General features: G+C 44.4%; 2 protein-coding genes and 1 long non-coding RNA gene across 3 annotated transcripts in view; 1 reads left to right on the forward strand and 2 right to left on the reverse strand.

Moving 5' to 3' along the window:
• Positions 1 to 9,194, reverse strand: part of smpdl3a (sphingomyelin phosphodiesterase acid like 3A) — a 79,667-nt gene extending 70,473 nt beyond the window's left edge. The window contains exon 1 of the mRNA XM_072499337.1: positions 9,045 to 9,194. Within this exon, the coding sequence (XP_072355438.1) occupies positions 9,045 to 9,162 (118 nt within the window). The 5' untranslated portion in view covers positions 9,163 to 9,194. The remainder of the gene's footprint in view (positions 1 to 9,044) is intronic.
• LOC140410759 (uncharacterized) lies at positions 8,674 to 10,464 on the forward strand. Its single transcript, XR_011940725.1, has 2 exons — positions 8,674 to 8,785; positions 9,022 to 10,464. It is a non-coding gene; the product is annotated as an uncharacterized lncRNA (long non-coding RNA).
• A 324-nt stretch (positions 10,465 to 10,788) lies between these two features.
• Positions 10,789 to 12,594, reverse strand: fabp7b (fatty acid binding protein 7, brain, b). Its single transcript, XM_072499338.1, has 4 exons — positions 12,420 to 12,594; positions 11,932 to 12,104; positions 11,280 to 11,381; positions 10,789 to 11,182 (listed from the first exon to the last, which is right to left on the reverse strand). The coding sequence occupies exons 1-4, from the start codon at positions 12,490 to 12,492 to the stop codon at positions 11,132 to 11,134; spliced, it is 399 nt and encodes a 132-aa protein (XP_072355439.1). The 5' UTR covers positions 12,493 to 12,594; the 3' UTR covers positions 10,789 to 11,131.
• Positions 12,595 to 16,627: the final 4,033 nt, after the last annotated feature.

Here is a 16,627-nt window from a genome sequence, read left to right on the forward strand (position 1 = left end):
GCCAAGGGTTCCATCACCAACACAAACAAGGGACACCGCTGTCTTGATCTCCTTTGCAACTGAAAATATCCCCAATTCACCTCATTCATAAGCACACGCGCCTTAGGCTCCTTATGTAACAACTTAATCCATAACCACTCCAACACACAAACAAGTAACTCTGGTCTACTCGACCAAACACCTTCTCCGCATCCAGCGCCATCACCGGTTCCCCACCTTCAGATTGGGTTAGCACCACATTTAACAAATGCCTACCCTTTACAAATCCCGTCTGATCCTCCCCAGTTACATGCGGAAGGCACTTTTCCAACCTAAGTGGCAATACCTTAGAAAGAATCTTGGCATCCACATTTAGCAGAGATATTAGCCGGTAGGTCCCACTCTTCACCGTTCCTTATCCCTTTTTAACAATGGCGAAATAGATGCCAGTCCCATTGTCTTCCATAGCGCCCCCTTAGCTACCGCATCATCAAACATCTCCACCAGCGCCAACCTATCCAGAAATGTTTTTTAGAATCCCACTGGAAACTCATTAGGCCCTAGTGCTTTACTCATCTGCATCTTCCCTATATCCGTCCGAACCTCCTCAATCCCCACTGGCTCTTCCAACCATGCCCGCTCCTCCTCTCCGACGAGGACACTCCAGCTCCCGCCTGCCCCAAAAAACGTCCCTCATATCCGACTCAACCCCCCGGTGGCTCCAACCTATACAACCTTTTACAAAACTCTTTAAATGCCCTGCTCACCTGCTCCAACGTCACCGTCAGCCCCTTTGTCCCATCCCAGACCTGAACAATCTCTCACGAGGCCACCTGCTGCCGGAGCTGTCCTGCCAACAAGTGCATGGCCTTCTCCCCGCATTCATAAACTATCCCGTCGCCCGCCTCAACTGACGTCCCACTGTCCTTGTAGACATAAGATCAAACCGTGCCTGCAGTTCATTCCTACTGACCAAAGGTTCCGGAATGGGATCTTCCACATACTTCCCATTAACTTCCAAGATTTCACCTACCAGCTGCTGCCGCTCCTCTCTTGCCTCCCTATCCATCTGTGCTTTAAATGAGATGATCTCGCCCCTCACTACTGCCTTCAGCGCCTCCCAAACCACTGACAGTGAGACCATTCTTATTGATCCCCACATAATCATCAACACTTTCCCATCCTTGCACAAAAGCTCAAATCTGCCAGCAACCCCACATCTAACCTCCACGCCACTCTCTGTGCAGGTCCCTTCTCAAGGACCACATCCACCAAATGTGGAGCATGTTATGAAATGATAATTGCCGAGTATTCCACTTTCCTCACCCCTGATAACAACAATCTCCCCATTATAAAGAAATTAATACTCGAATATACATTAATCACTTGCAAAAAAAAGGAATACACTCTATCCCCTGATGTAAGAACCGCCATGGGTCTGCTCCCCCATCTCTTTTATAAATGCTGCCAAAACCTTTGTGCCCCCGAAGGTGTCAACGAGCGTGGCTTAGACCGATCTATCTTCAGATGCAACACAGTGTTTAAGTCTCCACCTAAAATTAACTGATGCGGGTCAAGACTTGGTATTGCAGCCAACGTCCTCTTCATAAACACAACATCATCCCACCTCGGGGCATGCACGCTAATCAACACCAGCACCCTCCCCTCCAACGCACCCATTACGATAACATATTTACCCCCCTGATCTGCCACCACCTTCTCGATCTGAAACCTAACTCACTTATCCCCAAGCTCCGCTACCCCCCGGGCCCTGCTAGCAAAACCCAAGTGGAACACCTAACTCACCCAATCCTTCCAAAATGCAACTTGGTCCTTCACCTTCAAATTGGTCTCCTGCAACAGCACCATGTTGGCTCTCAAGCTCTTTAAATGCAAGAAAACTCTCACTTACTTCACCAGTCCACCCAACCCTGCACGTTCCACGTTCCCATTCGCACTGGGGTCTCTCACCTCCCCCCCTCCCCATCAGTCATGATCAATAAAGGGATTTGGGGATATGGTGTACGGGCCGGAGAGTGGAGCTGAGTCGACAAAGATCAGCCATGATCTCATTAAATGGCGGAGCAGGCTCGAGGGGCCAGATGGCCTACTCCTGTTCCTAGTTCTTATGTTCTTATGCCAGCCCCACCATACGAGCGGGACCATGCCCTGCCCCTGGTCACCGTCAACCAGCTACCACTCCCCCGCCTCCCAGAAACCGCCCCCCCCCCCAACCACATTGTCTTTGCATACTCCTCTGCCTTCTCTAAGTAATGGTCCTTGGAGTTATGCATAACTCTCAACTTCGCCGGTTAGACCAAACCGCACACACACAAGAGCCTTCACCGTTAACGGTCGCCTGCCATTTTGCCAGCTCCACCTTGACGTTTCGGTATATACAAATACCGCTGCCTTCCCACCTCAGCTCTCATTTCATCTTGGCCCATCTCAACACCTTCTCCTTCATCTGATATGTGAAAACAGACTATGACTGCTTTTCATCCTATATTCTTCCGTTGGGCTTGTGACATCCTCTAATTACCACAACCTTACTGGAGACCGTTCATCGAACATTTCCCTCAAAAACTGGGTGAAAAGATCCAAAAAATTAGAACTCTAGCGAGAGCCTCCCAATGTGCGACCTCCACCTACATGTCGCCACCGGAAGTGCTGGCAATTCTATATAACTGTCTGTTATGAACTTATTTTTTGTTATCTCTATTTAAACTTTCATGCACCCATCTTTCCCATTGCCAGGTGCTTTCAAAGGATTCTGTCCAATTTTGCAGCTGAGCACTTCTTTTCCAGTTAGCAGCTTTCAACAAATTTGATTGAATTTTTTGAATATGTGATCAGGTGTGTAGATGAGGGTAGTGTAGTTGATGTAGTTTACATGGATTTCGGCAAAGCCTTTGACATGGTCCCACATGGGAGACTTATAAAGGCAAATGCACATGGAACACAGGGTAACTTGATAAGGTGGATTCAAAGCTGGCTTAGCTGTAGAAGAGGGTGAAGACAGACGGCTTCTTTTGTGACAGGAAGCCAGTGTGCAGTGGTGTACCACAGGGATCTGTGCTGGGTCCCCTATTGTTTCTCATTTATATAAATAACATAGATGGCTATGTGGGAGTAGGATCGGTAAGTTTGCAGATGACACAAAGATTGGCCAGATGGTTAACAGTGAGGTTGAGTGTCTTGGATTACAGGATGATATAGACGGGATGATCAAATAGGCAGAAAAGTAGCTGATGGAATTTAACCCTGAAAAGTGTGAGGTGATACACTTTGGAAGGAGTAATGTGACAAGGAAGTATTCAATGAAAGACATGACACTGGGAAGTTCTTAGGAACAAAGGGACGTTGGCATGTTTGTCCATAGATCTCTGAAGACAGATGGGCAGCTTAATAGGGTGGTGAAAAAGCGTATGGGACACCTGCCTTTATCAATCAAGGGATATATTACAAAAGCAGGAAGTCATGTTGGAGTTGTATAGAACTTTGGTAAAGCCACAGCTGGAGTACTGTGTGCAATTCTGGTCGCCACATTATAGGAAGGATGTGATTGCATTGGAGGGGGTGCAGAGGCGATTCACCAGGATGTCATGATGTGGAGATGCCGGCGTTGGACTGGGGTGAGCACAGTAAGAAGTCTTACAACACCAGGTTAAAGTCCAACAGGTTTGTTTCAAACACTAGCTTTCGGAGCACTGCTCCTTCACCTGAGGAAGGAGCAGTGCTCCGAAAGCTAGTGTTTGAAACAAACCTGTTGGACTTTAACCTGGTGTTGTAAGACTTCTTACCAGGATGTTGTCAGCGATGGAACATCCAGAGAGCTTGGATAGGCTTGGGTTGTTTTCCTGAAGCAGAGAAGATTGAAGGGCAACCTGATTGAGGTGTACAAGATTATGACGGGCATGGACAGAGTGGATCGGGATCAGTTGTCCCCCTTCGTTGAAGGGTCAGCTACCAATTCAAGGTCAGGATGTTTTGGGGAATTTGAGGAAAACCTTTTTACCCAGGGGGTGAAGACAGTCTGGAATGCACTATGTGGGAGGGTGGTAGAGGCGGTTTGCCTCACATCTTTAAAAAAGTAGCTGGATGAGCACTTTCCACGTCATAATATTCAAGGCTATGGGCCAAGTGCTAACAAATGGGCTTAGATAGTCAGGTCAGGTGTTTTTCATGTGTCGATGCAGACTGGATGGGCCGAAGGGCCTGATCTGTGCTGTATTATTCTGTGATTCTCTGAAAACCTAAATTCCTTCGAGGCAATGTCCAAAGTGGTGGGGGTGAGGGTGGAGCCATGCCCGAAAGTGGCGGTCTTAGGGCTTTCAGACCAGCCAGATCTATTCTGGGGAGGACGGAAGAGACAGGGAACAATAGAGGAGAGCCAGGGAGGTAGGTGGGGGGGGGGGGGGGCAGGGAAACGTTAACCAACCTGACATCCACAGGAACAGAGATAAAGGTGAATACAGGCGGAGGACGGGAGGGCCGGCTGAAGCGGTAGTGTGCACGAGAAGACAACGGCGGCAAAATCCGACCGGGTGAAGCGAGGGGCAACACCGGCACCAGACCCACTCGAGGATTGCCCTCCGGAAGTGCCTCGCCGGCACAAACGGAAGCCTACTTACATATATATATACCATATCCTGTGTACATAACGGCAAAATATACTCTTTTCAAAAATCCAATAAAAAACATTTAGAAAAAAAAAACTAAATTCATTATAACTGGGATATTCTATTCAAAGCTATTGACATGCAAATATTTCTGCAACTCCTGTTTTACAGGCAACCTTTATCTTCTTTCTAACCTCTCCTTTTCCCCTATCACAACCTTTTTGGCATATTTTACATATCCTACTTTTATAGAATCAGATATGTTCACAGCATAGGAGGATGCCATTCAGCCTGTAGTGTCTGTGCTAGCTCTTAGCTGGAGCAATCCAAATATTAATCCCATTGCCTATGCTCTCCCCACAGGCCACAGTCTTCTTCCGCTTCAGTTAACCATAATTCACTTAAAATAAATGTTAAACAATGCCGGCTGAAAAGCATTGCATGGTTCAGCTCTCTGCATAAAATTCTCCTGACCTCCTCTCAGTGGTGATTTTAAATTCATTATTGACTCCATAATTGGAGGAAATAGTCCTTCCCTATTCACCCTAACAAGAGCTCCGTTATCATTTTAAAATCCCCTGGAAAATCTTGGTCCAGTTGTGACATTCCCAGTATTTCCTTGCAATTGGATTCCCTTCCCTGGCATCATATTGGTGAATCTACGCATTTTATTTATCATGAATTTATCGATTTGGTGTCTAAAACTGTGGCCCAATCACTGTGTTGTATAAACTTACAATTTCAGACATCCTATTGATGACCGAGGGTTACTGTGAATAGGTATGGAATCCAATGGAGTGTAATAACGCGAAAGCTACATGTGGGCGTGTGGCTGATGAGGAATTTTAATGCAACATTTTAAAACAGGATGCACAGGCCTAAAACTGCACTCACAATTTGTACCTTCAACTTTGGATTTCCGTTCAAATATCCATCCCTTTTTTCTGGTTTCCTACATTGTCAGGCACACTTCTTGCAATTGCTGACTTAAAAAGTGGCAGAAGGACCTATTTTCCTGGCACCGAAACGCAGCAGCCACTTAGTTAGTGGTGCTTCATTTGTTCGTCTGTTCTAGAGATAGTTCTTTCACAAGAATTTGAAGAAAAGCCAGGTTGCTGAGCAACTGTTCTGTGTATTCTAATTATGTTGGGTTCAATTCACTTTTCGGCAAGCAAGTTTTTCTTCTTTTGATCGGTAAGGAGTATAATGTCTTACATCTAGAAATACTCTCACTTCCACAAAAGTCACTAAAAATTGTGAATTATTCTATTTTTAAAACCTGTAAAATGTACAAGTGTCAGAAATGAAGTGACAGAAATTTTCTGTAGAAGGTTCTTCACGACCACTCCACTCTTCACTGTATCAATGTTGAAGTGAAAGAGTGAGATAATCCTGTGTCTTTATAAATCACTAGTGTGACTGCACTTAAATTACTGAATCCAATCATGGATCAGATATTAAATGGATAAAGAAGAGAGCAACCGGAGGAATTCTGAGGAGTTATTGTGCAGATGGAATATATTCTCATTGGAAAATGGAGAATGGGTGTGGAGGTGTTTTGATTATTGCCAAAATTCTAAACGAGCAAGATCAATTGTTTTGAAACTGCAGTCTGTGGGCCTAAAGAGAGTTCTCAGGAGTCCATAAAATGAAATGAATAGGAACCACTGCTGCAATGGTGTGGGTCCGGTGCATGCTGTCAGCCAAATAAGTTACTGGTAATGTCACAATGGTGGAAATGTCACAATGACACACACCAGACAAGATTTCAGTGATATTTTAGCACTGACCAGCCAATAAAAAAGGGGAGAAATAACCTAAATAACAGGGGGGGGGCTGAGTGAGAAGTCGGCAGGGGGTGGAGGTTTACACCTGGAAGAGTGTCATTTTACCTAACAAGAGACACTAAACCTATTCTCATTCCAGGAAGAAGTGTGCTGTGGTGACGTTTACAACAGGCATGGCTGTGAACCTGTAATATTATATTTTTGCTTCAGCATAAAGGCAATATTTCTACAATTATATCAATGTTCACTGTTTCTCACAGCACCAGCAAAATGATATGCAAGTCCTTTGACAAGCCATTAATTAAGTTTACATTAATATATGTAAATGGGCAAAACGTTTATTGCATTATGACTCTGAAGAGGGGTTTCTGTGATTTGAAATCAATTTGAAAAGGATTCCTTTAACCAAACCAGTGTGTACATGGTAGCCTTTGGCATTTTTCACCTGCCAATTAATTTGTTCTAAAATTGCCACAACAATAAACAATTCTGGAGTATCACCCAGAGATTGTGAGGGTGATGCGAGAGCAACAATTCAGGCATAAATTGAAAAAGAATGAGATTTGAGTCAGATAGGAAGCAGCAAATCACAAGGAAACTTACATTATGATTCAGGTTGTGTATTGAGATAAGAATCTCAGATAAGTGTTAATTCTTAAGTTGTTTTAAAGTCTTATATTATTTCTGATAAGAATTGGTTTTGGACAAAGCTCGGCACAACATCGAGGGCCGAAGGGCCTGTTCTGTGCTGTACTGTTCTATATATATATTGGTCTAATAAATAGAGACATGCAAGAGACCTTTGTTCCTTGGACTGCATATTCTGCTCCATGTGGGAACTCCAAGACAATGTTTATGCGCGAGCAGTATAGTACATCCAGTCGTGAATGAAAGAATTCTACAATTCAGGCTTGGAAGAATGAGTGACTGTGACTGCAGCATTGTCCATGGCAGCACAGGTCACTGAGCTGCAGTAGTGGGAAGTAAGAAAGATTTGGAAAACAATACTCATGGAAGATTCAATAGTAAGGAAAACAGACAGGCATTTCTCCGTCACAGATGTGATTTCTGGATCGTATTTTACTTCACTCACAAGAGTCAAGGATGTTGCTGAGTAGCTTCAGGGCAGTCTGAGCGGGAAGGATGAACAACCAGAGGTCATGGTAGCATCGACATAGGTAGAAAGAGGAATTAGCACTTTATTTATTCTTTCGTGAAATGTAGGCATCGCTGGCAAGGCCATCATTTTGTTGCCCAGCCCTAATTCCATTGAAAAGAAGCATCAACCACTGCCATGGGTCTACAGTCACATGTAGGTCAGACCAGGAAAGGATGGCAGATTTCCTTCTCTAAAGGGCATTAGTGAACCAAGCAGGTTTTTATGACAATCGATAGTTTCACCATTACTGAGAGACTAGCTTTCAATTCCAGATTTATTAATTGAATTTCAATTCCACCAGCTGCCACGGTGAGATTTGAACCTGTGTCCCCAGAACAATAGTCTGGGGCTCTACATTATTAATCCACCAACATTAACGTTACTCCACAATCTTCCCAACAATTTCTATTCCATGACCTTCAGCTTGCTGACAAGTCTGTTATGTGGCACCTTATCAAACGCCTTTTGGAAGTTAATGTACACCCCCTCAACCAATTACCTTCGTCAATCCCCTGTTACCTCATCAAAATAATAAACTTAGTGAACTTTGCCTGAACCAATCTGTGCTTTTCTTGAATTAACCCACACTTGTCTGACTGACTGTTAATTTCGACCCAGATTATTGTTTCCAAAAGCATTCCCACCACCAAGGCTAAACTGATTGGCCTGCAATTGCTGCTTTCGTCCTTGCATTCCTTTTTTGAACATGGGTTTAACATTTGCAATTCTCCAGTCCTCCAGCACCACCCTCATGTCGAGGGAGGATCAGAAGATTATGGCCAATAGCATGGTAATTTCCAGCAACATGAGAAAATGATTTTCTTCCAAAGGGATTGATTAGAATTAAAAATGGCACCGCTTGAGCATGCGGTGGAAGTAGATTCAATCGTGGCATATGGAAGGGAATTGGTTGTTTGCCTTAGGAAAAATAAGTGTAGGACGATGAGCAAAGGGTGGAGGGATGGGAGGAGCTAGGTTGCTGTCTCGGACAGCAGGTCTGAAAGCGTGTGATTGTCCCTCTCCAAACTGCTGTGCGTCACTCAACCATATTGGGCACACCTCCTTCCCACTGTTATTATTTCCGGATCAGCCACTGTACAACAAACTTTTCTTACAGAGTTTCTGTATGAGATAGATACCGGTTTCGTCCAGAGAATAACAGTAACAACTTCTCGGGATATTTTGTAACAAATCGGACTGCAACCCGCAAATGATCGACTTGTTCCAAAACAAAAAAGGTCATCTTATCTCTGCAGCGACGTTACATTTCAAAACATAAAATGTCAGCAAATGCTCTCCCAGCATGACTTTAGATCCAAACAATTGCAGCAATCGGTATAGATTGATTATTTGATCATTGCTCTTCGAGAGCAATGAGTTTGAACGGGGTAAAAGGGAGGGAAGAGGGGAGGAGACCCCAGATCAGGCAAAGCACCTTCACTCCAGCAGCTAAATACTTCCTCTATTCCTTTAGCTTCCAGGACAGAGGTAACTCACCAGCAGCCCTGACTCCGACCCTTTTCCGATGCAAGGCAGCGGTGAAAGCAGAAGCATTTGAAATGAAGCCACAGAAGCTGGAGAAGCAGAGACACAGCACTGCCAGCCTCGCCTCCATCGCAGCCTCAGCAGAGCTGATCGACCGCACGTCACTGACGTCCACTCTCTGATACGCTCATTGAACAAGTGGGAGAGTTTTCACCGAACTCCTAGTGTTCCTGCCCGGCTAGCATCTAACAGTGTTCACATTGAGGAAACATTGACAGTCAAAAAAAAGCACTTGCAAGTCCACCCCGGTCATTGTAATTCTTAAACAGTCAATGCAGATACCTAACTACATTCTGCGCTCTTACAAATCTGCCAGAGCTTTTCCTTTTCCTCCTGAATTTTAATTTGGTACATACTTAACCCACTCGTAATGCGTAACTAAAGGAGTAGGTTGTTCCTCTAATGTATGTCGAGGCAGTGCAACATTTGTTTTAAATTCATTTGAAGTAAACTGCAACTGCTTAAATAATCAGCCGTTGCACGCCACAGGTTCAGTTCACTGGTTTTGAGGAGGCTTTTTTTCAAAAAGCCCCTGGTATTGCCCTATTATGTATTTTCTTTTAATTCTTTTTCTTTTCATGTACTTAATGATCTGTTTGAGCTGCTCGCAGAAAAATACTTTTCACTGTACCTCGGTACACGTGACAATAAACAAAATCCAATCTAAATCCAAAAATGTATTCGGTATTGCGCGTGTTAACTTTTTTTTAAAAACATATCGATTGAGGACATGCTGCATTTCCACTAGTGTAGATTGAAAATTTCCGCCACCCGCCACATAAAAGTGTTCTCCAGTTGCAATGCTACCACCCAGATCACAGTAAGAAGTCTTACAACACCAGGTTAAAGTCCAACAGGTTTGTTTCAAACACTAGCTTTCGGAGCGCTGCTCCTTCCTCGGGTGAATGAAGAGGTATGTATGCAGGTGCAGTGCTCCGAAAGCTAGTGATTTGAAACAAACCTGTTGGACTTTAATCTGGTGTTGTAAGACTTACTGTGCTCACCCCAGTCCAACGCCGGAATCTCCACATCTTGTCCCCCCAGAGAGCAATGACCCAGACCAAACAGGGCAGAGAGCTAAAAGACAGTTAGTTCTCTCTCAGTCTCGCTGCAAAGCAAATTTGAAGCATGACTTTCTCGTATGCATTGGAATTCCTATAGTTTCTGGGAACAATGTTCGGTCGTCCACAGCATATTTCATAAACGTCAGAGCCCATCATCAATCCTTAATATTTTTCAAGGGCAAATAGGGATACTGCCAATTTTATATTATGGTTCGTTTTTTTAATTGTGGAACAATTTCTTAATCAACCTTTAAAGGTATTACTATTCTGCCAATAGTTTGTCAAATAATAAATCATCTTTAAATAAACACGTGTTCTGCTCCCACTCTGCCTATTGTATTGAATGGGTTTGACTTTGGACCCAGTCAGACTATTTTACACAATTGTAGCAAACAGGCCGTTGAAGTTCGCCGGAGGGGACACAGGAATCAGCCGAATGACAGACACAATAAACATATAGACTAATGTATTTAAATGCAACACTATTGAAACCTACTGCATGAAAATGAAGCTACAGCACCCAGTTTAAAAAATAACTTTTGGATAGTAAAATACGTCAGGAGGTGATTTGACGACACGATCGATTGAAGCAAACCCACCACTGTTAACATAAGAAACACCACTACTGCCAGTTCCAGAGCAACACTTTTATTCACCGTTTCAACTTGTCATTGTGACTAAAAGACAGGCTTTCCACAGCTGAACTCCGTTTTATAAAAAATAAAAAGGTGGATAAGTGATGTACAGATATTACAAAATTGTTATTCTGTTAAGCTTTACAACATAAAATGCAGTATTTCGGATTTTGTTACAAAAGAGGTCGGAGGGCTCGTTCCCCCCTCCAATGGAAATCCCTGCAAGTTACAGAACTGCAAGAGGAAGGACCGCTCCAGATTTCAAATACTGCCATTGAGTCCAATAAATCGGACCCGATTACTCTGACAGGGGGGCACGGGACTCCCTCCCCACGGAACGTTATGCCTTCTCGTAGGTACGGACGGCAACAATATCGTCAAACGTGAGAGTCTGTTTGAACACAAAAAGAATTCAATAACACAACTAAAAGCCACGCGCACACACACAAGAGCAAAACACCAGGAAATGTAACTGCAGGTTAACATACCATAACCATTTTGCCATCCTTAATCTCTCTGGCGAAAGTGGTTTCCTTTCCATCCCATTTCTGGACGTGGACAAGCTTATCGCCGTTCAAAGTCACCGTCGTCTGTTGACACCAAAATACCAATTACCGACTGGTAAACCATTTAGTTAACGAATGGACAAGGCCTTTTATAAAGAATGGACAAGGCCACCGATTGACAACCGCCACAGTTGTTAATGTAACTGGAAATATTCCAATCCAGTTTAGAGAACACACTTCTCTGTATAACGGTGCAATGGACAATATTTCAGCAGCATCTCTATTCTCCTCGGTGCCACCTAACCTGGGTGGGTGGGATAAAGAAAACGCAGAGCGCAAGTCCCACTCACTCCCCATCCTAATCGAGTACGAAGTCTTACAACACCAGGTTAAAGTCCAACAGGTTTGTTTCGATGTCACTAGCTTTCGGAGCGCTGCTCCTTCCTCAGGTGGATGAAGACCTCTTCATTCACCTGAGGAAGGAGCAGCGCTCCGAAAGCTAGTGACATCGAAACAAACCTGTTGGACTTTAACCTGGTGTTGTAAGACTTCGTACTGTGCTCACCCCAATCCAACGCCGGCATCTCCACATCCTAATAGAAACACAGAATGGCCAGTCACTTTCTCAACTTACTTTGCAGTTTCGGTCATCTGGCGTGGTCTCGTCAAACTCTTCCCCAAGTTTGAAATTGATTTCGGTATTTTTAAAGGTACTCTGGGTCTTTAGCACCACCTTATCCTCCTCTTTACTGATAATAATGGTCGGTTTGGTCACATTCCCAACTTGGCGAGTGGCGAAACTCACACCTGCCAAAAAGACACAACTTGCAGGAGTTGCTGCTCTTTGGACAAAGACAGACTGAAATTACGGCTAGCCTCACTAAAAAAAACACCAGAAATGTTTAGCTTGGACAATATCAAGACATATGTAACAATATCAATACATACCCGCAGCATAGCTCCTAAAATCTGGACCATTTTGCACTGTAATCAAAGTCTAAACGCATTTATTTCGAGCACATGTCTCCACAAGATTTGGCCATCGTTTTTGGCTCTGCCTGCAGATATAAGATTTAGATTCAACCCCCAGCTACTTAAGCTGGTTAACAATGCGCTGCTTACCCAAAGCTTTCATGTATGCATCGAAATTATCGCTTTCAACCAGCTTCCAGGTTCCAACAAAAGCATCGACCATGGTGACGGTTCTGGAGATTGTAGAAAGGACGCGATTTGGCGTTGAAATGGGAACTGACTGACGGTGAAACTGCAAAGCCCGTGGTCCAGTGTGGGCTGTGAGCCCCTATATACAATCCCCTGGGGGAGGGGCCGTGGGCGGGCCGGAGCCAAGAGCGGATAAGACAAATTGCCTTTCATCGGCTGTGATTGAAACGATAAAAAGTTTCACAAAAGGGCATTCGGGGGGGGGAGAGAGAGAGAACAAAACGCTGGAATAGAGAGGTTGTAATGAAAACAGAGATGAAGTTCTGGTCACTATTTTGTCTCCGTTGCGCTTACGAATCATTGCATCTGGTCGCCGCCACAATCTTTACAGTTCACTGGTCACCGTTTTGAGTGGAAAATGAAGCGATTAAACTTTCCTGCCCAACCAGGAAAATCTCTGCTTTATCCGTGCACTTTGTGGCACAGTTCCCGTTCGCAAATCGGAGTGGTGCTGGCATTAAAGACCTGCTCCACATCTCCAAAGACTATGTGATGTATTTGGTCTCTAAGAGTAACAATGGTATTTAATTCGGTTTAATTTTGATGCAGTGTTATACCTTCGCAAAGATTGAATAATCCGAATTGTTTGTGTACAAGGTTCTTTTTCTATAATTGAAAGGAGCGTATTTTAGGCAATTGTGATAAATCCTGTCTGGGACGGAATGATGAGAGAGAGGGAGAGAGAGAGAGTCCTGGACAGTTGTGACCAGTACAAGCGACACCTGTTGTTCAGTTTAAAGAAAACACTAAGATCGGAGGAAAGGGCTGCCTGGGAGTGAGTGATATTGCTCACGGCCAGTTTCTTATTCGAATGCATCTACTTTATATTTATTACACACTGTAGGCAGAATTTCTCAGCATTAGTTACTGTCCACGATACCTGGGATCATTTCCACCAGCAACAGAGCCACAGAGTGAACGGGAGATGGGAAGGATATGAATAGTAATGACGGAAGAAAGGGATTATACTAAAAGGAAGGGAAAAAAGGATGAAAGGGAGGAGGTGAAATGAAAGTCGCTACAGTCCTCGAGGACCACAGGTTTCTCTCCCCTTTGAGCGAGAGAGCTGACTGGTGGTGATTTAAACTGAGGGTCACCACACCTTAGGCGAAGGGCAAGTTTGAGAAGGTGGGGCCTTCATGGATAACCTCGGCTGTACAGGAATTGAACCCGCGCTGCTGGCGTCACTCTCCATCACAAACCAGCCGTCCAGCCAACTGAGGCGAGGGGTTAGCAGAAACAGGGCCGTTTCGGGGGAAATTGTGCAAACCTGGCAGATTACAATCATCCGTGACAGTTCGACCAGGCTCTATTTACAGCAATTAGTTCCCCAGTCTTCACGGGGAGTCGGAGGAGTTTCCATTCACCACACAGAATTTGCTGTGTGGGAGCAAGCCTATGTCACAATGAGGAGGAGGACTTTGGAAATACAGGTGGGTCGATGCACTGGGGGCTGCTGAGGTTCATGCACCACCCGCTTTTGTTTCATCATATGTCTCTGATCAGAGATTGTAGGTTACCGTAATAAAAACAAAATACTCTGGATTCTGGAAATCTGAAATAAAAACAGAAAATGCTGGATAAGCTCAGCAAGTCTGGCAGCATCTCTGGAGAGAGAAACAGAATTAACATTTTGAGTCAATAAGACTTCTTCAGAACTGAAGAGGGATAGAAATGTAATGAATTATATCGTTGGAGATGGGGTGGAGTTTGCAGAATAGGAGGTCAGGGAAAGGTCAGAGCTAAGGAGGGATGGACAAATAGAACATAGAACATAACAGCGCAGTATAGGCCCTTCGGCCCTCGATGTTGCGCCGACCTGTGAAACCACTCTAAAGCCCATCTACACTATTCCCTTATCGTCCATATGTCTATCCAATGACCATTTGAATGCCCTTAGTGTTGGCGAGTCCACTACTGTTGCAGGCAGGACAATCCACGCCCTTACTACTCTCTGAGTAAAGAACCTACCTCTGATGTCTGTCCTATATCTATCACCCCTCAATTTAAAGCTATGTTGCCTCATGCTAGACATCACCATCTGAGGAAAAAGGCTCTCACTGTCCACCCTATCTAAACCTCTGATCATCTTGTATGTCTCAATTAAGTCACCTTATATCATGGTCTTCATTCACCTGAGGAAGGAGCTGCGCTCAGAAAGCTAGTGTTTGAAACAAACCTGTTGGACTTTAACCTGGTGTTGTAAGACTTCTTACTGTGCCCACCCCAGTACAAAGCCGGCATCTCCACATCAGTGAAAGGAAGATGGTTCTATGAAGGAGGCGCTGGGCATTGGGACAAACCAAGAAAAAAAAAAAAAAGAGGGGTCAAGGTGGAGGGGGAAGTTCCTAGTCTAAAGTTGTTGAACTCAATGTTGAGTCCAGGAGGCTGTAACATGTCTAATTGGAAGATGATAAGTTAGCGTGTTGATTTTAATGTCTTCCAAAAGGCTGAAATAGTGCTTCACACCTGGAAGACCGTGGTAAGCAAAAAAGGTACAGCATGGACATCTGATGCTATCAAGATCCCGATAAATACTCTTTTTCAAAGTAGTGTCTCCCAGCTGGGAGAGCAGACAGCACCACAGTTTAACATCTCAACTGAAAGCCAACACATCCAACAGTGCAGTGCTCTTTCAGCCTAAATTCCTATGTTCCAAGATCTGGAGTTAGACTTGAACCCACAATGTTGTGACTCACAGTCAGGAATGCTGCCAACTAAGGTGCATAAAGTACTGACATTTGGTATGTAGGTACATACATGCACCAAGGGAAGCACACATACTAATAGAAAAGCAAAAAACGTTGATGCAGGAAATCCAAAATAAAAATAAAAAATACTGGAAATACTCAGCAGGGCTGGCAGCATCTGTGAAGAGAAACCGTTTGTAACTTCAGATGCACAAGTGTCAGTGTGCAGATGTGTGCACCTTCAATGCAGCTTCACCAGCTTGCTCTCACCTCTGATACTCCTCCTCCAGATAGACACTATTTGTCTTTTCACATCTGCTGCCAGAATGCTGAATGTTTCCAGTATTTTCTGTTTTTATTGAAATACACACTTTATCGGTTGTGAGTAAAATAACGAATGCACTAAAAGCGTGGCGCATGCACACAATGTTCTGGTATTCTTGGAATTAACAATAATAACAACAATATTATGGGTGGCAGGCTATGTTGGTTGACCTATTTAAGGATGATTCAGAGCTGGCATCCGAGAAGGAAGGAAGATGTGCACAGGGTTATATGTGCAATGGCGAGGCATGATAGTCTCCAATATTAGTGTAGCACATGTGTCAGGCAGCCTGGTACCATCTTCATCTTCTGCTGCTGCTCCTTAAATGCATGACAACATCACTGCAGGAGTTCCTCAGGGTAGTTCCCCAGGCCCAACCATCTTCAGCTGCTTCATCAGTGAGCTTCTTTCCATCACAAGGTAAGAAGTGGGGATCGCTGATGACTGCACAATGTTCAGAGCCATTCATGACTTCTCAAACCAGTCCATTTCCAAATGCAACATGGACAATAGGCACGTAACATTCACGCCACACAGGTGCCAGGCAATAACCATCTCCAAAAAGAGAGAATCTAACCATTGCCCCTTGAAATTCACTGGCACTACCTTCACTGAATCCCTCACTAGCAAATTCCTGTGGGTTACCATTGACCCGAAACTGAACATATAAATACTGTGGCTTCAAGAGCAGGTCAGAGGCTAAGAATCCTGCAGCAAGTAACTCGCCCCTGATTCCCCAAAGCCTGTCCACCATCTACAATCATAGAATCATAGCATTTATAGTGCAGAAAGAAACCATTCGGCCCATCGAGTCTGCACCGGCCCTTGGCAACAGCACCCTACCTAAGGTCACACCTCCACCCTATCCTCGTAACCCCACAAGGCACAAGTCAAGAGTGGAATTGAATACTCACCTGGGTGAGTGCAGCTCCAATAACTTGCCTGGATGAATGCAGCTCCAACAACACTCAAGAAGCTCAACACCATCCAGGACAAAGCACCCCTCTTGATTGGCACCCCTTCCACAGTCAATCACTCCCTCCACCACCAGCACACATTAGCAGCCTTGTGTACTATCTACAAGTTGCACTGCA

This window comes from Scyliorhinus torazame, chromosome 4, assembly GCF_047496885.1.
Source record: "Scyliorhinus torazame isolate Kashiwa2021f chromosome 4, sScyTor2.1, whole genome shotgun sequence".
Classification (NCBI taxonomy): domain Eukaryota; kingdom Metazoa; phylum Chordata; class Chondrichthyes; order Carcharhiniformes; family Scyliorhinidae; genus Scyliorhinus; species Scyliorhinus torazame.

Coding starts and splice junctions, on each gene's coding strand:
- fabp7b (XM_072499338.1), bottom strand. CDS start 12,492: ATGGTCGATGCTTTTGTTGGAACCTGGAAGCTGGTTGAAAGCGATAAT. Junction 12,105..12,419: donor TGCATACATGAAAGCTTTGG/GTAAGCAGCGCA, acceptor TCTTTTTGGCAG/GTGTGAGTTTCGCCACTCGC. Junction 11,183..11,279: donor AGGATGGCAAAATGGTTATG/GTATGTTAACCT, acceptor GTGTTCAAACAG/ACTCTCACGTTTGACGATAT.